The sequence below is a fragment of the Trichoplax adhaerens genome, genomic scaffold (genome assembly GCF_000150275.1).
Source record: "Trichoplax adhaerens TRIADscaffold_6 genomic scaffold, whole genome shotgun sequence".
Taxonomy (NCBI): Eukaryota; Metazoa; Placozoa; class Uniplacotomia; order Trichoplacea; family Trichoplacidae; genus Trichoplax; species Trichoplax adhaerens.
Window position 1 is genome coordinate 1695021 of NW_002060948.1, and position 21865 is coordinate 1716885.

At 33.5% G+C, this 21865-nt stretch overlaps 3 protein-coding genes across 3 annotated transcripts in view; 2 read left to right on the forward strand and 1 right to left on the reverse strand.

Annotated features, from left to right (window-relative positions):
• TRIADDRAFT_57279 (uncharacterized protein) overlaps positions 1–4228 on the forward strand; it is a gene marked incomplete at both ends in the record, with an annotated part of 4685 nt that extends 457 nt beyond the window's left edge. The window contains 9 exons of the mRNA XM_002113249.1: positions 2105–2176; positions 2399–2474; positions 2720–2801; positions 3091–3235; positions 3319–3404; positions 3494–3538; positions 3629–3719; positions 3988–4089; positions 4154–4228. Coding sequence (XP_002113285.1) covers positions 2105–2176; positions 2399–2474; positions 2720–2801; positions 3091–3235; positions 3319–3404; positions 3494–3538; positions 3629–3719; positions 3988–4089; positions 4154–4228 — 774 coding nt within the window. The remainder of the gene's footprint in view (positions 1–2104; positions 2177–2398; positions 2475–2719; positions 2802–3090; positions 3236–3318; positions 3405–3493; positions 3539–3628; positions 3720–3987; positions 4090–4153) is intronic.
• A 2530-nt stretch (positions 4229–6758) lies between these two features.
• On the reverse strand, positions 6759–9630 carry TRIADDRAFT_26416 (uncharacterized protein; the record flags this gene model as incomplete). Its single annotated transcript, XM_002113607.1, has 10 exons — positions 6759–7013; positions 7114–7167; positions 7246–7323; positions 7419–7495; positions 7572–7635; positions 7750–7834; positions 7910–8034; positions 8122–8175; positions 8290–8358; positions 8476–9630. The coding sequence occupies 10 exons, from the start codon at positions 9628–9630 to the stop codon at positions 6759–6761; spliced, it is 2016 nt and encodes a 671-aa protein (XP_002113643.1).
• A 4390-nt stretch (positions 9631–14020) lies between these two features.
• On the forward strand, positions 14021–21537 carry TRIADDRAFT_26822 (uncharacterized protein; the record flags this gene model as incomplete). Its single annotated transcript, XM_002113250.1, has 18 exons — positions 14021–14135; positions 17448–17551; positions 17786–17903; positions 18132–18242; positions 18327–18424; positions 18709–18823; positions 18996–19077; positions 19159–19312; positions 19403–19483; positions 19677–19801; positions 19890–20077; positions 20167–20280; positions 20374–20499; positions 20593–20662; positions 20753–20811; positions 20907–21006; positions 21144–21243; positions 21403–21537. The coding sequence occupies 18 exons, from the start codon at positions 14021–14023 to the stop codon at positions 21535–21537; spliced, it is 1995 nt and encodes a 664-aa protein (XP_002113286.1).
• Between the last annotated feature and the right edge of the window lie 328 nt (positions 21538–21865).

The following is a 21865-nucleotide window of genomic DNA, read 5'->3' on the forward strand; positions in this document are numbered from 1 at the left end:
GATGCCGCTAATGAAGTTCATTAACAAGTTGATTAAAAAATTAACGTAGAAGATTATGTTGATATTCATTGCATACCTTTGTATCATAGCAATAGTGATCAGAAGATCATTTTATTTTTGTAAATGAAATTCAAGGCATGCTTCGATATCTTACTTTATATAGTCAATACTGTAGCACTAAAAGATTTCAGATCTATTACAATATTATCGATTATCGTCTTGTAGACGTATAAAAAACTCTGATACAGAAATGATCCTATTAGCATCGATCAGCAATCCTATTCTATTCTATTGATTGTATTAGCTTCGAAATCTTTTACGATAAACTCTTACATTGCCGGATGACCCGGATCCCAATATTGCTGTCGATCATCTCCACACTTGCTGTTTGTTGTACTGTACATACTTTTTGCTAAAAGGCCCCAGCATGATCTGCTTGAAAATGCTTAGCTATAACACCGTGGAAAAAATGTAAATCTGCCTTAGAAATGAGTAAATTAATGAGTTCTGCCCGAGTCATTTGTCTCGATCTTAACTCATCGACCACTGTTATGACCTTATTTTCTCAGAGTTGCTTAAAAATACTTCTCCATTACCGTATTGATATTTTAGTAATGATGAAGATCTTGTCTAGAGTTGAACATATTAAATTCCATCATCGACTAATTCTATCCTATTGATCCAATCAAGATGTTAGCTCCTCAGCCATGATAGCGAAACGTCTTACAGGATTGCTATTGCACTTTTGCCGATTTTTCCCAGTCAATACAACTGTATACAACTTAATAATTCTGAATTAGATCAAATTAAAATATTCATTTATCTTTATCTACGTAAACGTGTAAGATCTAATATACAATTGCACATAGTAGAATCGATTACAGTGAAAACTGAATTATCCATTTATCCAGACTTATTAATCTTTTATTAATTAATTATAGTTATCCCCTATCAGATAACTCCTAAAGTGGCTATGATGTTTTGGCCATTCATTCCATGTATAAATTACTAGCGCTCCATATCTTATGATAGACATCTATAGGTACCTATTCGTACTCAATCGATAACATCCAGTATATACTTTTACGTTATGTAGTACTAAATAGTTGGGAGAAGAAAGTTTTAAGGATTTCCTACAAATGTCTGAAAACTATTTACATTCTTTATAAAGTTTTACAAGAATAGATGCTGATTTACTACCGCATTGAATCATTGTTTACTATTTAATTCGATATATGATCATAAATTAGCCAAATATCCAGGTTGCAATAACTACAATGTATGTAATAAATATCAATCAGACAAACTCAGTCAATAACAAGCTCTTCCTATACTACACAGAACATAATGATGGAAAAAATATTATTCTGAAGTAGCATTCTTGTTTACAACTGTGCTACGATTCCAAAATTGACATGAACCTGTTAAAAACAACTGACACATTAAGGTTAATTAGTATCCTGCTGTTACCTTTAGTAGACCTTGTTACACCAAAGTAAGACGTGTATATCCATCATTTAAGCACTTGAAAAGTCCCTGGTATAAGCTCGATTAACAGCAAGTTATCTATCTATAATCTGTATTCTATCCTACATACGAGTATATATCATCTTTATATTGATACAATGCTACACATCTGATACTTTTACATGTATTAAGAATGAAATAACAAACTCATTTTACGTGATCGAAAAATCCTATCTTGTAATATCATTCTTCTTTTATGACTATGCTATTGGGGGGGGGGGGGTAGATTCTTGAATAAAAAAGAGTAAATCTTTTAAGAAAATACACAACGAATGATAAACTTTATATACAGTATGAAATCATAACGACAGCCTACTATCACGGTTACAGTTTGCATGTGCTACCAAATGCTACTAAGAAACGCAGCTCTTCCCCCAAGAAATTATCATGATACTGAAATGGAAATCACAGAATTGCTTAATTTTCTACGTTACAGTAAATAGGAAATTTCAATCAATTAACCACACTGTATCAACAATATTATACAATACGTCGTACGAGCAAATTACAGTATACTGCTATTCGAGTATGTTCCAACTGACGAGTAATGACTTTCTTGTTCTATTCTATCTTAAAGGAAAATGATGCTACCTTCGTTATAACCAACATGATTATAACGTCAAATCAAACTAATGGTATCTGCTCTGAAGTAAGTTCATCATTATTCGGTCGTTAAATTGACTGCCATCGTATATACGTATATTGATAATTCAGTTCATCACGACATCGTTACTCAATTATAAAGCTCTTGAGTGTACAGTCCTTACTTCTAGAAGCGAGCTTTAATCAATGAGTGCTTAGCTAAAGAGCAATTTATTGTGTAAACAACTTTTGAGTATTACTTTGAAGTAATAAAATCTCTTAATTATAGACTCATAAAAACCATGATGCACACTGTACTAAAGATATGGATTGCCCAAAAGGCATCCCTATTAAGGATGGTCATGGTAAGTTGGTCATGATTGAACTGTGCTTGTTATGATCAAAGTATCAATTTTAATTGATTATTACTGTATTGTTTTACTTAAAATGCATTGAATACATTAATTAGTGTGAAATATAAAGATGTTACCACTAGTACATACAGATCATACAGTACTCAGTATCTACAGTATGTAATATATTCTGCATTGTTTAATAAGTAAAAAGATTAAAACAGCTTAGACATTAATTTACCAATAAATTAATCTAGGTGTCAGAACAGGTAAATGCGATTTGTCAACCAAAACCTGTAAAATCTATGCTTGGTGCCCAATAGAAACTGATCAGCTAAAGTAAGATTATTAAAAACAATTCTTTTATTCTGTATATCAACTTTATGCCGACACAATAATTCAATATTAATTAAGTATTTTACTTACGCTAGATATCCCTTTCCTATTTTGGAAGATGCAAAAGATTTTACCTTATTAATTAAAAATTCTATTCAGTTTCCTAAATTTCAATACAGAAAGTAGGTACTAGGTTGCACTCTGGAGTATTGATATTGTCAAGAATCGTCTAGATGCATATAGGATAATCCGTCACCCGTTATCTAAAAGTCTTCAATGCATCTCTTTCTAGGCGAAATATTGCTAACGTATCTTCTGACTTCCTAAAGTCGTGCCGTTATAGCCCTAATAATGCTATGAGTAAGCTCTGTCCAATATTTACCATTGACTCCATCGTTAATGCTACTGGCGAATCTTTTAATCCGATCGCTTACCTGGTAATTTTTATTTAGTATTTGCTTTAAACCGTTATATATGAGAGATTTGTATAAAAATTGCATTTCATGTTTCCATTAAACAGGGGGGTGTCATCGCAATATTAATTCGATGGGATTGCGACTTAGACTTTGGCGATAGCAAGTGTCTACCTGAGTATACCTTTCAACGGTTTGTGTAATGTAAAATAAAATATGTTGCAGTGGTTAATCTTTCGTTACAACTTCTTTGTTCTTTGCCGTTCTTGGTTTACAATTTAGGCTAGATAATCCGAACGTTACACTGTCACCCGGATATAATTTCAGGTTTTAATAAATTGATTGTCTATTCCATGTCATATGTCTGATATTAACGCTTTTACAACTTTTTTTCATCAATTTCAAATTGATTCTTAGATTTCCCATTTACTATCAAATTGATAATACTCAGCACAGAACTTTGACGAAAGCTTACGGAATACGCTTTATTTTTATTGTTTTTGGACAGGTTAACAATACTTTTAGTATATTACAACTATTGTTTCAAAATTACATCACTATATGCTAATTAATATATTGCCAGGCCGGGAAATTCAATATCGTGCCCCTGCTATTAAATCTTGGATCTGGTCTCGCACTGCTTTCTATTGTTAGAATTAGTCATAGCATTATATAGTTAACGCGATTATAGCTTAATTTTTAGATACTGACTCAATGATCACTTCGTGTTTATAACCATATCTGATAATAACTTGCTTTCTTTACATTTGTTATAGGCTACTGTCCTTTGTGATATCATAGTGCTATACTTTATTAGAGGCCGAATGTACTATTATGGACACAAGTACGAAGTTATAGAGGAAGCCGATGAAGAATCTGTAAGCTTTGCCTTGCTGAGATAATAATACATTATTATAATTCAACGGTGTAAATTTATTGCAGTTGAATATCTTAATTACTTCAGGAATCGTTTATACAACCCGTGGAAAACAAACGACTTTGACTTTACTCTACTAAAGTCAATTATTATCATACAAATATTTCCGTACTATACTTAGATATTGATTAAAAGAATTGGCAGATTCTTGAAAATTTTGTTAAGTCAAAATGAAATTTAATTTACTATATGATGTAATTTCTTATTTTGTTATGTAGTAGTTTATCTCATCGAATTAATATTTTATCTATATACTCCTTTCAAGGTATTATAAATATCTTGTGCCAAATTATAGAATATATTTCAAACTGTACTTTTATCTATAAATACATATACGGTACATTGCTTGTAGAATTAAGCGGATTTTGATTGCAAAACATTGTATAAATTGCTGTATTAATGCTTTGATACTTATGCACTAACCCTTCTATGTACAAATATACATAATTGTTACAATTACTTTTAAAAACTAGTTATGCTTGTTACAAATGCTTTGCTAATATGCATAATGCATTATAGATATTGCCTAAATAGTGCAATATTAACTATCTGCATATAAATTTTACGCTAATACATGACAGTTGCTGAACTTACATAGCTGTATTAAATGAAATACCTAGTCGCTTTAGAGCATAGAGACTACTAACGACTGTCTGGAATCGTTAACTATTAAATTACTAGCAATAGTAATACTATAATTTCAAAACGAATTAAATTTAATTTGTAGTCCTGCGCTTAATGCTTTGAGTAGGCGTTGACCTATTTGGCTAGTAACTGACTAGTGTGCTGCTAACAAATGCTACCGCTACACCCCATGCTAAACTAGCAATTTCATGCAATTGAAATGTGCTTCTAGATGCATAAAGTGTTATAAAATTGATTCATAATAGTATAGTACGTTTATAGCGATATCTACACTGCGCAAATAGATACATACTTGTATTATAGGCAATGAAACTGTACAGATTAGACTAGCTAATATCGATCTCATTTATTCTACTCTACTTGTAGATTAATAACGCAGATAATATCGTTGTCAGTTAGAAAATCTATGGGATGGCGAGGCAAGCTACTTAAATAATAATTTGGATTGTTAGCAAAAAAGGTCAAAAAAATTATTAGGCCACAATTATTTAGTATTAAGGTATTAAAAATAGTTATAATCCTGCTATACTACCGTGAATTCATGATCAAATGTTGTTGTTCTTTATATTCCTGTATCATAAGTGATCGTGAATTGAATATGATCAAGGAATATAATTATACTTTCAATGATGCATTTAGCAGCGATTCTAATATTGTAGATATCTAGATGTGATGGAGTATGTACACATTGATATTCTCTACTTTCTTACTGTAAAAGTCACTAACAGATTACGGGATACAGTTTCGACTTCGAGTAACAATTATACATGTAGAAGTAAATTATATTTTCGACAACATTTCCATGTTTACAAATGTAGGCCATAACCTAGTAACGTACTAGCAATGTTGAACTAAGTATCTTAATAATTAATTATTATCTAAAATAGCTAAGAATGTGAAACACATATTGTGTTTAAGCTGAACATACTGTATGTATCAAAAATTGTATTTCTTTTTCGTTTATTGATCAAATACTGTGTCATTGATTAACACTGTGTCAAATTATTCTGAATAGTCACCTACATTATAAAGAAACTAACAATATTCTTTAATGATTATAATAATGAATAATAGCATAGGCCATATAGTATGAAGAAACACTACTGTAATTATGAAGCATTATATAATACAGAGCCAGATTTATAATAAATATCCAATATCAAACTATATAGTGCTTCTACATATTTGATACAGATTCATAGGTATGCTCGATGATGACGATTAAAAGATTTTCAGTATGACAGTAACATAGAATGATTTCATAAAGAAGTAATGCTGATATGGCTAATTGATTCGATGTTAATTTAATGTTTGCATTTTATAAATGCGTTTACAAAGAACTATTACGTTGTTTGAATGCTAAATCCCTAGAAATAGAGCGGCGTTAGCCAATCTTCAGCAATGACTAGCTTGTTGCATTATCCTCTTCACCAGCTGTCAATTTTTCTAGTAATATTTGAAGAAACTCTGATCCATCGCCATTAAAGTCTTTCAATAGAGCAGACAGATGATCTAATAGGAGAGTGCAGTTCATTACTATCACTAAAAGTCATTATTAATTAATTTACTTGTAAATTAACTTTTTCAGTACACTAAAACTTTACTTTCATAAATTCTTAAGTAATTTAATTATAGATCAATACAGATTTACAAAGTTTGATATAGCTGTACCTGTAAACTTCTTTTTGTATTCTTGAAATTTCGTGGAATCGTTTACGTCAGGCGCCTAGCCAATTATATTTCGAAAATAGAACAGTTGGTCATAAATTTTGCAAACAATTATATCTTTCTAATATCGTAGAGTATTCTAACATGTTAATTTTATACCTGCCGCTGCGAAATTTCCGATGGATAATCCTTCAAAAATTGAGCTAATCTATCTTCCAGGCCTGATAATTGAGTTCGGACGTATGATATATCAGTTTCTTTCATTAACGATGCAATATGACAGATTGATACATATATCTACAAAATAAAAGAATTGAATTGGTTATTGTAAAAATAAATTAAAAGGACATGATAATGTCCGCAATGATTTAAATGCATAGCTACCTGATCCTTAAGATTATTGAGGTGTCTATATTCATTGAAATCTGTTGTCACAGCACTACTACTCAAGCAGACAACATAACTTTTCCATATACTAGCATAAAGTGCTGGGTCTCCATAGCATCTTCGATCGGAAGCAGATGACAACGCTTGCGCGGCAGTGATACGAACCTATTAATATTACAGAATATCCAGAATCATAAATATTTGATCGTAGTACGGACAAGTAAAAATTTAGATTTCACGAGATATCTGAAACATAAGTTCCTACTTTAAAGTTCTTGCAAGTTTCGATAGCAAACATCAACGTGTTAAATACCGATGTCTAGAGAAGAATGAAAATTGCTCAGCATCAGTATTGTCTAAACATACGCTTATAATAAACTTCAGAAAATCCATATACCGTCCACTTAATAGCTCCTACAGCAATTGCGGTATTTTGAAACATCTTTCCTAACGCGCTACAAGCATTCCATCTCACCTTATTATGAGAATTTGTGGAGAAAATTTATTACATACAACGACGAGAACGTACTGAAATAGCAGATTACATTGGACAATAAACAACTTCTGCACCTTCATCATCCCGGATCCAACACTTTTACTTAAAAGAGCCATGGACTTGCTGATGTAGTCTTGAAACTCTTCCTTCTCTATTGGCCGATCATTTAGATAATAAGATTAAACGAATTCATCTTATATACAAAGCATATTAACTGCTGTACTTACCGAGATGATTACTTGATAGGAACTGCAGCATATTTCCCAAAGCACGCATTATGTTAAACTTAATCTGAGAAGGTGAATAAAAGTATTATAAATTTAATACATCTGTTTATGTAAACCCGTAGTGTAACCTATCTGTCTTACAAGAAAGTTTAAAAATGGTAATATCCTATTAATTTACCTTATCATTGTCATCTGTAGCTTTTAGAATTACTGCGTAAATTCTCGATATAAGCTTCATAGAAAAGTTTTCATGATACTGTGATCTGTATACGTAGTAAATAACAAGCTAAAGTCTGAATCTTGCTAAATCCTACATATAGAATTTTCAAAATAGCTACCTATTTACTACCATCGCATCAATTACATTAGCAAGAGACCATGCAGCCTTTACTCGAACATTTAGCTGACTATTTTCAATAGCATTTAGTATTTCAATTACGCAATCAGCAGTAAATGAGGTGTCCTAAGTGTGTGAGTTAAGGGACAATAGTAAGCATTGAGACAAGTTAGATATCTACTTTGATGCTAAAAAATTAAAAATAATACTCACATCGCGTAGCATTGGGTACATCGTAAAAACCCCTACACATCGTACCGCTGAAGCCTTGAAATGATCAAAGTGATTCAATCTTAAAAACTATTAACTTTTTTGCTCTTTGTTAAAACTGAATTCATAAAATATTATTTGTTTATGCTAGATTTAAAAATGAAAGTTCACCTTAACGAAAGGGTTCTCATCTTTACAGAGCGTGAGTAATGTAGTCATACAGAAAATTCTTAATGTCATCTACAAAAGGAGATTATGACGTTAAATAATAATACCATCTATTTAATTTTACGGCATAAAAACATGATATGCTATACAAATTCTTTATTCTCGTAATAGTCTATAGTTTTATCTTACTGGTAATTCCTGAAATACTTCAGCTCCAATCATAGATAAACAATCACAACCTGCAGCACGGATCGTGCTGTTAACACTGGGTTGTGAGAGATTTTGCAACACATCAGACAAGAGATATTTCCAGTAATTAACCGCTTCAAGCAAATATGCTTCCTTATTATTTGCGTCCGCTTCAGCAATGTTCCGTTGCCTAATACGAGCAATTTCTTCCAGCAGTTTAACAGCATACAATGTAATCTTACGATCACCATCAGCCATGCAATCAGAGGCAATGTTTTTAAGGTCATGTAATGATTTCCGTACGATTTGAGGATAATTAGCAGCAAACACAATTAAGACTTGCAGTGCATCCTCTGCTATCGGCGACTGCAGTGATAAACTGTTCATACTATCATCTAAATTCGTAACTTGCTTAGACTCATATAACAGATTACTGCATAACTTTATAAGCCATGGCGAGTGATTTGATAACGGATGAGCATTATCTATAGGTTTAAAGTTATAGCCAGGATACACTGATGCAGAAAGCAATTGTTGCATTTCTGATGATGGTCCTTCAGTTGAAATAACTGATGTAAGACAGGCTAGAAATGCTACTCGAATGTTGTGATCTTTTTTATACATATAATGTAAGATACTATCGATTATCTTGGATAAGAAACCTTCCTGCAATCTATTGTATGGAGTATTTGTAACAACAACGGCTAGACATTTAAGAATTTGAAGTATTAATTGATTGGAATTTGCTTGTTGTAAAGATTTAATTAAAGAGCGATGTACTTCATGTAGCATAGATGCTAAAGTAAAGGAAAACGAGATAAAAGGTCCATTCGATTTATCCTTGTAATTTGCAGCCGTTAGATAGGACTTTGAACCATCGAATAGAGCTGTTAGCAAGAATAGGCCACCCTGGCGACACTTTATTGAATTGTCCTTGGTAATACATGTGAAAATGCTTGGAGCTTTGCTTTCAGTACTATCAGGTATGAAGTAATGCCAATAACCTAAAGATGTAGCTTTTCTACATCTTTTGAAAATAGTTTGTAAGCAGGATAAAGCACTAAGGCGGACTTTAGACATGGCTGATTTTAGTTTTAATACTTGGCCACTTTCATTATCGGAATACTCCGATTCAGAAGTGACCAAAGATTTCATGGACAGACTTGTATTGAATCCATGAGCAGAATCAGATGTTTTGAGAGCAATTCCTGCTGAATCGGTAGATAGTGGCGAAGAGATTGCGTCCATGGCGGCAGGATTGCTAGAAATTTTGTCGGTATTTTTACGAGGATATCTAGAACGTTTTTGAGATGATAGTGCACCGCTATCTTGCGCTTTTGTTGGAGATCCCCCTGTTTCAATGGTATCAATTGGGATTATTATTTAAATAAAATGAGTATCTTAATTTTAGAGGATCATGATTATAGCTACAAAGTAAACTTTACCGTGAGTTAATAAGACCGAAGCTTGAGCTTGCGTTAAAGTCACTTTCTCTATACCATGTAGCATGAATACCTTTTAAGTAAGGTTGGAAAAAAGGTGTAATACGTTGGTATTATATTTCTGACAATTTATTAAAATTTTTCACAATTACCAGCAGTATTATTATAACAAAATAACAGGAAAAAGACATACCCGCAGAACAGAGATTAATGGATTTAACGAAATAGTGTCTAGATTATGAATTGCTGACAGTAGGTTTTGTAGAGATCGTAATGTGGAATTAAAATTCTGTAAAATGAAGATTAATCAATTTGTATGAATAGTCCAAAAACCTATTGGTGATTTCAAAGTGATTATTATGAAAATGATGTTCTAAATCAAACAGGAATAATCAATACCCGACATGCCCTTAGAGGGTCAGTAAAGTTTGTGTCTAAATATGTTTCCATTGTCTTTTGCAGTATCTCATAAGACATTTGATAATGTTTCAATTCCAATGATGCTGCTGCAGCTTTTACTGATCTTTAATTTATTATTGTAAAGAAAAAAATCTCGTTAAAATTATGTCATGGTGAGAATAATTTTAAAAATATAGATTAAAAGGGTTAAAGAATATGCCTTTACGCTGTAATAATATTAACAGACTTACTTGAATGTAAGGTTGCCAACACATTGAATAGCTAATCGAGATATCTCGTCATTTTTCGATTGGGAGTAACGAGTTAGAATACCAATCGGTTGGGATGTATTTAACATTTGGTTACAAAACTACACAAGATTGTAGAAAGTCGAAAACATTGGAATAGCTATTACCCTATCAATATTTCAAGTACTGTATATTAATACCGAGAATAAAGTGTCCATTACCTTTAAACAGTTTGCTCCTCTACCGTATAGAATGGCCCCTAGAGCTCTTAATGAATCAGTAACGGACCATTCATAACATGTATTAGAAAACTGAATCAGAAAGGTTAATAATTCATCGAGGGTCTTGTGATTTAACTTTACCTAACACACAAAATACAATTGATTATTCATACGTTATCAATCAAGCATATAACAATACCAATAAGAGGAGAAAATGAAATGATTCAATCAACTTACATCCTGCTTATAAACAGCATTGTAGATATACTGACAAAATTTGACTACCAAATGTTCATTTGATGAAGGAATCAAGCAGCAAGAATGGAGTAGCAATTGGTTGCATTCCTATAGACAATTAGGTAGAAAGTATTATTACTTTAAGGTTACTTCAGTCCATACGATAATCATTGTATCATTATTTAAATGTAATTATTATCTATCTAATTTTAGGCGTAGGGCAAATAAATGTTCAGACAAGCGGAAAATGGCTAAATGATGTCATGATTGACGTTTCATTTACGAGTATACTTCTGTCGCAAATGACTACACGAAATGATAGGGTCTGCGATAGTGATCTATCTGTGGATCAATTCAATTAGACGGACCTACCAAATTTTACTCTCCTCTATCATATCCTATCTACTGTATATTACATTTATTGTCATCAAAATAGAGAGATCTGGTAAAGAAGCTGTACTATACAAGACTTTAAGTTTTCAAACTATGTTTTATCATTATCAAATGAATGAATTTATAAAGCTAAATGAGAAGCTGCTTTACTGTACGCATCTAAATGCTTGACGTAAGTAATGTTTGTAAATCTGTATAGACCGTGTTTTGATGAAATCTTGCCTCAAGTAGTGTACCATGGCCATCTCAATAGTTGGACAGTCGTATTCAGTTGATAGTCAATTGAAGATTTTGCCTGTGTTTGAAGACTGCGATGTGCTGTTCTATTGACCTAAGGATTGATCTTGAAATTATTATTATGGAATGATGTTGCTTTGATTGAGTTGGAACACGACTGAATTTACTATAGCCTAATTTCTGCTTCATTCAATGCTTTCAACGTACAGATATTTTATTTTCCCTTTAGGTTCGATTGAAATCGATACAATAAGAAACAGTAGGTAGAAGTATACCATGGCTATCTCAATAGTTGGACAGTCGTAGTCAGTTGATAGTCAATTGAAGATTTTGCCTCTATTTGAAGACTGCGATGTGCTGTTCTATTGACCTAAGGATTGATCCTGAAATTCTTATTGTGGAATGATGTTGCTTTGATTGAGTTGGAACATGACTGAATTTACTATAGCCTAATTTCTACTTCATTCAATGCTTTCAACGTACAGATATTTTATTTTCCAGTTAGGCTCGATTGAAATCGATACAGTAAGAAACTGTATGTAGAATTAAAGACGGTAGTATCGAATTGCATTCATTACTTTCAAGGTGAATTATACTAGTAAATTGTTAGATCAAAATTGTCATTGTCGATCGTGTTTATCCTAGTCATCATGAACAAACCCTTTCAGGAGGGAATTTTTCTCCACTGTAGGCCAAGGAATTAAGTCCATCCAGGCTACTGTTGAACGTCTCTTCTAAGCGATAATCATCTCGACTTAACTGGATGATTCTATTATAATAAAATTGCCAATCGGGGACTTGTTGGCCGTCCATGATTGCATTTTTGCCAAGATACAAGAGCTAGTTTGCGCAAGATCAGCTTCACCGGCCATCACGGACCGATTGCGGTTTGAATGTCCCAACGTTGATACATAACCCTATGGAGTGTTCGATACAGGCGGGCGATACCATAGCAAACAGTGTCGTATTGATCCACGCTTCTGTCACCACTCCTGGTCGACGACCGTTGCCTCATCCATCTACAGTGTACAGTGTACAGTATTATGTACTGTCAATACGGAGCTGTGGTGACGGTGGAGTACTGTACAGTCGGACGGGCGGACATTGTGATGGCTTCATTGCTGCTCTCAATTGAGATTGAATGGCAGAGTTGTGGTCCTGGCGTACTTCCTTCGGTAGGTAGAGGCTCGGTTCGGATTGATTTTTTTCAAAATAAATCAAGATCAACTGTAAATTGTATTTATTTTTTACCCAGTGCAGAGCCATGACTACCATGTCATCCATGTTGCAATGTTTTAGAATTACTGTAGTATCAAATTCACTTTGGAACTACACTCCTTCCTTAACACCATCGAAACTGGTGGAAATTCCACGGGATACGCGACATCATTTGAAGTAAATCATGGAGAATCGCCATGAAGTTTATCCTTGGAGGATGATTTGTCTTCGTGTCAGTCTGTCTGTCGCTCATTTTGGTACCGTACGCAAAGGGGAGAAGTTACGGGTGACAGGACAGAAGGACATTGGCAGGACTCTGTCAGTGGGTACAGTATGCCTCCGTCGAAATGAATTGACTGATCATTCTTAAGACTGGACGATCCTTCTTGTAGGTGATCGAATTCTCAAGATTGACCGCAATGTTCCTAAATTAAGGACAAAATTTGTTCTTTGAAATGGTCGTAACATAGATACTGTGGAGAAAGAGACATCCCTGTCTGCTAATAAATCAAAGACTACCGGAAATCTTCCAGCCTCGACACTGAGTACAGTATGGAGTTTTACAGTACGATCCAAATCACTGCCCACTGGACACGTGACCGTACACGTTACTCGTCCGATAGGATGGGCTGAACCAATCAGCCAATCAGATGTCACCGCTATTGTCTACAGTAAACAATCGTTTGAATTTGAATGAGTTCCAACTATCCCATCTACGTCACTAACAGACTCACACCATAAACTTACCAATCCAACCGGGTCGAAGCAAATCCATACTGTACTACAGACTCGCAGACACACACACGACACACCATAGCCAGCCACCGCTCAGGGTCATACTGGTACCAAAAGCTGTAACCTTTTACCCCTCCCCCCCCCCCACTAACCCTCAGGTCCTTGGGTGAATAGAAGCTAGTATGACTTGGTTGTAGCCCACCCCTGGTGGTCAAAATTTGGGGCCACGTTCAGGTACAAGTTGTCCTTGCTCTTGCCTAAACTAGTCGACTAGAGAATCCCTTGATTGCCATTTTACTTTTCTCATCGCTAAATTACTGGATAGAATAGTTCATACTTTCCATCAGCTAGTGGTGAAGATCGTGAGAATTGCTGTTTTCAACTTGTTATCAAGTCATCCATACGATAGATCAAAATGAGCCAACAGAACGGTGGCTATTCCAAGCTAATGTGGAGTCCAAATCCCGACGTCGTCACCAACATGGATCAATTTCGTCATGCGGCCAACGAAAAATTTCATTTACAACTAAGTAAGTAATTGCTATATTATTTTTCCCCTTTAAATCAAGCTATCGTAGGATCCAAAACTACCACATCTATCCATTGTCTCCATTTTATTTGCATTGGCTTACGAAATTAATGCACCATTTGGGCTGTTTCCATTGTCTACTCTCATCATCACTCACGTAGCTTGAAACTCGGGCAAGAATTTCACTTGGACTGCAAATAAAAAATGGCACCAATTTCATTTTTCAATCGCCTATTTTACTCCATGGACAGAGTACATACAATGTCATGGATTAACCCTTTTCACTCATCCTACCATGATCCTATCCATGCCCTATTTGAAACAACATCATATTTATATACTGTATTGGATGTCTCCGATTGACGACCCTACCCACTACTCAAGAGATTGCATCATAGTAACACAGACAGCACAGTACTTGCATAGGATTCATGATTATCATTTCTTATATTACATACTGTAGGATTTTAATTAAAAGTACCAAACTTTTGAATACCGCAAATAAATTAATTCAACACGAATTGAGCCTGTGTTGGCCAACCAAAGGATCAAGTAAAATCACAGTCCTAGTATTCGATCGAAACCCCTGCCAGACGCTTTATGCAAACTACCATGTCTCCTCTTCTCCTTATTATAGTCCAGTCTAAAATATAGATCAATTACAGGACTAGCAGCGACATGATATCATCACCTTGAATAAACTATACAGGAGCACAACATGTTTTGCTTGCTCCAATTATTCCAACATCTCCATTATAAATGTTAACGATAAAATAGCTAATTAGCATTTTGGGCTAGACTACTAGAAAGTTGGATCGAGTCATGGTTGCTCCAGCAATAAACTACTCAGAAGCACAACGTGTTTTTCTTGCTCAAATAATTTCAACATCGCCATTGTTAATATCCACGATAAAATAGCTTATTAGCATGCTAAGCTAGACTACTAGATAGTTGGATCGAGTCATGATTGCTCCAGCATTCGTACACCATCGCATCTGCTGAATACCATCCATTAACTTCAGATCATGGTTACCATACTGTCGATAACGATAGGAGTCGACTGTCTTAAGTTGCGTAATAAAGATTTGCAGCGTTCATGCTTGGAGCTAAATTATGGCATAGACTAATTGTTGGAACTCATCTTATTCCAGGCAGCAGATTGCCAAACAGAACAAAGCCATTGATTGATTGATACTCAAAACATGTTTTACACCACCGTACTATCAATAATTCATAGATACTACCATCAGTATAAAGAATGTTCTACAAATTTTGCATAATCTTAATATAGAGAATTCCCTTGATATTGCGATAGAGGAATGATAATACTGTATACTGCATAATCGAAGAATTACAATCGTATTACGATTCAGTAATTCATTAGGAGCAGCATTAAGAGCTTATTTTTTTTATGTACAGTACTGTGCTGTATAACACAATTTGTGATTGTAAGCACAATCACAAATTGTTGATGGATTTCAATTTTAAAATTACATTTCATTTTTTCCACATTAAAGGCGTCTTGAACGCACTGTCGTATATGGAGCATAGTCAAACATGCTCACTCAACAGTAATCAGTATTGTGATCGATCCGATTCAATATCGTACAGTAAGCTGAAAATTCGACCATTGCAAATCGTATTTCAGATAACTCTACATCGGATACAAACCGTAATGCGATATACTGTGCAAGATATTACTTCTGCATTTCTTTCTAGACATCCACTATCCAAAATGGCATGACACCAGTTAGCCTAAATACTGTATACGTAGTTGATTATTTTTATGTCTTCATTTGTAGAGGCGATAGAAGCGATTCGTTTTTTTTTTTGGAGGGGGGGGGGGGAAGGACAGATAAAGGATTTATCTATCCATCGTCCGACTTTAATCATGGCAGCACAAATCCATGCATGCTAAATACTCCTTAACTACTAATAACAATAAAGACTGTCAAAATGTTCCATCCGATACTGCAATCAATTAACATTGCATGTCCAAAGCAGATCTATAAATGGTAATCTATTAATTTAATTTTCTAAAAAAGTTCAACTCCTATACACGTGCTATAATAACTACGTAGAACTACGGTAGGATTTATTATTTCATATCAATGGATCATTTTGACTAGTTAATGCATAATTCTAATGTATTGCATTAATAATAAGCATATGTTACCGTTTATTCATAGATACAAAGGTATTTATTGACCATGACAGATCCGGTTTTTTTCCAACTGTTCTACTTCTTATTAAACAATAAACTAATAGTAACGTTTATATAGTAGCTGAAGGTGGGTAGTGTTGGATAGGATTTACCTTTGCAGAAATCATATACTACATGCTGTCATTTGCAGCTTTTTCTTTCTTTGTATGTGTAGAAAATAAAAATAAGAATTCAAAATATAAAATTGGCAAGAGATTACCTACAACTACAGTAGAAATTACTCTATCAAGTAGAATCATTTAGACAATGGCTACAATGCATTGATGAAATGCAGACAAATAGAAAGTTTTCAGAAATGAAATATACAGTACAGTATACGAGTCTATGCAATCATGAACCTATATATCTATGTCGGACCGTATTTCACTGTATGTTTTTATCACCGTCAAAATTAATCGATGATAGTATTTCAAACGGACCTGCTAAATTGACTATCGTAGACAAACATTCCAGTAGCTAAGACTATCCGATTAGTGGACGTTTGCTAATTTCGGACCTTTACAAAGGTATCACTACTTCTGTTTACCAAAATTGAATCATGCCACACTGTTTAAACAATTTGAACATTGCCAACTAAAACTTCATACCCCTAGACTAGCACTCAATAGATATCCTGCGTTGAGTTATTTCATCGTCCATTCCTTGATTTCACGAATTTAAAGGACTTTAGCTCTGCCTAACTTATATTTTACAACGTAATACTGATCAAAAACGATTATACTGTAGTTGTTTATTGAGATAGTCCTAAAATTTTATTAGAATCATATTCATGCCTACATAATGAGGCCATAGCTTAAGCAAGATTTCTTTATGAAAATGGCGATTTGACCCATGGATTACCCTCTATTGTTACCATAATCATGCAAAACGAAATAGGATAGAATACCTCAACTTTAAGCTATTGAACTCTAAAATCTTTGCTATTACAACTTTAACTTTACTTGTAATCATCGCTTTATTCATCTAATTATGTTGCTCATCGATGATTTGCATTCTTCTCAAATTACGTAATTGCGAATTAAAAGCTTCATTAACTAATTGGAAGTGATGGAGCTTATGCTAACGGGTGATTCTCTAATGATTTATTAGGCAATTATCAAGAGTTATACGAATGGTCTGTTACAGAATATGCGGATTTTTGGGGATTGTTCTACCACTTTAGCGATATTGTTCATTCTCAACCATATACACAGGTAAGTTCATAAACTAATTATATAATCGGTAAAAATAATACTATAAATAATAGGTGTCCATCAAAGAGGTGAAGCTGCGATTCATATTTACTTGCGGCAGTTTAAAGTCCACTCTAGCGAATGTCTTGTACCATCAACGCTGTAGACAAACCATTTTATATCAGCTAAAACGGATTGATTACAATGCAATAGCAGTATCCTCCACACTTAACCGCTAATAAACATTCATCTTAGGTTGTGGATAAATCTAAACGCGTTGATGAAATACCTGAATGGTTCCATGGAACGCGTTTAAATTTTGCTGAAAACTTGCTAAAATATAGAGATGATAAAGTAGCAATATATTTCACTGGTAAGCTGTTTAATCCTTACATTTTTAATGCTAATGCTTTGCCTTTATATTTCTAGTAAATGGGTTTTTTTTATCATTTTGATACGCTTTCTCAAGTAGTAATGATCTGTAATAAAATAGCTTGCAGTAATTTTTGGTCTAAAATCGTTGTTAACTATTGAAAGCAAGCTCGATCTGAGTCACTTTGGTTTTAAAAATTTAATGCATCATTGAAATGTTATATTGTAGGGGAGGGAAGAGAACTTACCCAAATGACTTATCAAGAGCTATATCACCAAGTTCGCCAATATGCTGCTGCATTGAGGAAATCTGGTGTACAAAATGGTGATCGTGTTGTTGGTAGGTTACAATAGAGGAAGCATTCGAATATTAAACTGCATAATGGTACGTGTATACTTAGCACTACCATAACACTCTTCATAGGATATATACCAAATTGTCCTCAGGCTATTATAGCTATGTTAGCTACAGCAAGTATAGGAGCTATATGGAGTTCAACTGCTCCTGATTTTGGTACTTCGGTTAGTAAATTGATTATCGCGTATTATTATCTATATCAGTACTTTATTAGTCACCATAACTACGAGATAGACATAGAGATAGCGAAATTTCTATAGTTTAACCTTAGTTGCTTTCATCAATGTATAATGCTTTGAAACGTCTACGGTAATACATATAATAGAAATTTAGGCGCTAGTGTAAAAAAGTAGAACGACGCTGAATGTGATATTTTACAGCTAGCTACGAATTTTGTATACAAATGTTTAAAATTTTAATTCAAATACTTTATTATAATTATTTTTAGGGTGTCCTTGATCGATTTAAACAAATTAGTCCAAAGATTATCTTTTCCGTCGATGGAGTAACGTATAATGCAAAGCAACACACAAATTTGGATAAACTAAAAACTGTTGTCAATGGTAACTAACGATAACTATCATTTCTCAGAACGCTTCTTGCACTTTTTCTATTACGCAGTATGCAGTACAGCACTATTTTAACGCTAGCGTTGAAATAAATTGCTATAAAGATATCTAAAAATTGATCTTATTATTCTCATTTATTTTTACTTTTATCACCTTGTTCTTTTAGGTTTAGCAACTCTAGAAAAGGTTATCGTCATACCGTATATTAATGAAATTGATGGTGCAACAACCAAGAGCATTCGTAATTGGTAATGGTACAATTCTTTGTAATTAATCTAGTAAATTTGTATAACTGAACATGATAATAATTATAAATCTATTCCTTTAAGTATTTTACTGGATGATTTCTTAAAAACTGGTTTGGATGACGACGATACACTACCAGAATTAGTCTTTGAACAAGTACCTTTTAATCATCCCTTGTTTATAATGTATTCATCTGGTACCACCGGAATTCCGAAATGCATGGTTCATTCAGTCGGTGTAAGTAGCATGAATGTGTTCTGGATGTAGTGCAGATGTAAACAAGATTAGACCAGTTCCAGTTGAAAAAAGTCTTCTTTCTAAACTTAGGGTACTTTAATACAATTACTTAAAGAGCACATCCTACATGGGGATATGAGAAGAGACGATGTTATGCTATTCTATACTACAGTAAGTGAAATTTTTTCCAAAAGCTCTATTAATCTAAATACGTTATCGTAGTTTCCATACCTATCTATTAGTATCATGTTTATATAACAAACGATTTCTACTTCGGTAATAAATTTTTAACTAACTACGGAATAATGACTTTGGACTAGCGTTTTCCATTCTTAAAAAAGTTGTTTTACTGGATTGTTATTAGACCGGGTGGATGATGTGGAACTGGCTTGTTGCTGTATTAGGAACAGGAGCAGGTATTGTTCTCTACGATGGTTCTCCATTTGTCCCAAGAAAAACAATACTGTGGGATTTGATTGATGAAATTGGGTATATACTTGATGACATAGTAGTCGATTACTATTACTCTGTTCAGATTTGTTTTCGCACTGTACAAGTTGATAAATTTTTTCCTTAGTGTTAGTTTTCTTGGTGCCGGTGCAAAGTGGTATTTGGTTTCTGAAGACAATGATATTTATCCGATGAAAAGTCATAAACTAGAAAAACTTCGTTTTATCGCATCTACTGGATCGAAATTGATGCCAAGAAGTTATGAATATATATATAACCACGTTAAGAAAGATGTCATCCTTGCATCAATCACAGGTTTTTTATTACTTAGATATTTAAACTAAACCAAAATTAAGTTTTTAATTATAATAAAAGTATTTAACCACAGAATATTTGTTTAACAGGCGGAACAGACATTATATCATGTTTTGCTGGGCATAACCCATCAGTTCCAGTGCATCTTGGTGAAATACAAGCTAGAAATCTTGGTATGGCTGTAGAAAGCTATTCTGAAGTCGGTAAGGGTTTAAGTAATCTACTGTTGTATACGGTATGTAAACTTAATCAGTTATGATACTCTTTGACATAACAGTATTAATCATCTGCTATAGGAAAACCAGTATTTGGACAAAATGGCGAACTTGTATGTGTTAAACCATTTCCTTGCCAGCCAATTTACTTTTGGAATGATGAAGATGGCTCCAAATATCAAAAGGCTTACTTTAGCCATTTTGAAGGTAAATTTTTATGATACTGCAGTAAAATTTTTATTTAAGAAAGATTATTTCCGAACCGTTTAGTAATAAAATATATTGATTGTAATGTTATAGGCGTTTGGCATCACGGAGACTATTGTACAATTATTCCTAGCACTGGTGGCATTATCATGCATGGCAGAAGGTATGAATGTGATATAATATCGCAATTTTAATATGATATATTTGTCTCTCGGTTTTTCTTAAAACACGATTACACTATTTACTTTCGTAGTGATGCAACACTTAATCCAAACGGCGTCCGATTTGGCAGCGCTGAAATATATCGTGTTGGTATGTACTTTCATTTTATGCTAAATTGACATTTCGGCTGGTAATTGTAGCGATAATAGCTGGTAATTGATTGATTTTTCTACACATTATTTAAGTATCTAAGATACCAGAAGTAGCTGATAGTTTATGCATTGGTCAGCCTATACCTGATGGAGAAAGGGTAATTTTATTCTTAAAGATTCGGGAAGGAGAAAGGTATGCTGTAGTTTGCTACGTTGACATAATTAGTCAGTTAAAAGGTTTAGGATTGTAAAGTTTCATATAACCGATATTGTTATTCTACATATGCAATTATGGTAAATTCGTCATATTTTTCTTATCTTATAATAAAGATTTACTGGTGATCTTATTAAAGCTGTCAAAGGAAAAATCAGAAGTGAACTGTCTGCTAGGCATCTTCCAGCTATTATTTTACAAACTCCAGATATCCCAGTATGTATAATTGATTATCTGTGGATCACCTATAGGATAGTATTTGGATATTATTTAGAGGTTATCGTTGTATCACCAAAAATTTTAATACTGTTCTGATACAACACATTGTCATCAAAAAGTGCTTAGACGTAGTAACGTTCATATCTATAATTTCAGTACACGCTTAGCGGAAAAAAGGTTGAAGTCGCTGTTAAGAAAATTATATGTGGAGAAGAAGTGTCTTATAGGAACGCTCTACAAAATCCTACATCTTTGGATTTTTATCAGAATTTACCAGAATTAAGTGTTTAAACACTTACATCTGACACAAGTAACGAACTGAAATGTTTTACTTACACATCTTACGGCCTGATTAGCATGTTGAAAAATCTGGCTTATCTCTATTGCAATTCTACGCGTCTAAATGCTGTTAAGAAAATATAGATCTTTAGTTATAGATTTATTTGATACCATTTTTATGCGAAGCAATCGTCTATAAGCTGCAGCGATTAAGGTGTTGGCACTTATTATTGACCCTGGATTTGGCTAGCAGTGATATAATTACTTACATGATATATTTTATTGGTATTAAATACGTACATATAAATTAATTACTATTTAAATTTACAAAAAGTTATAG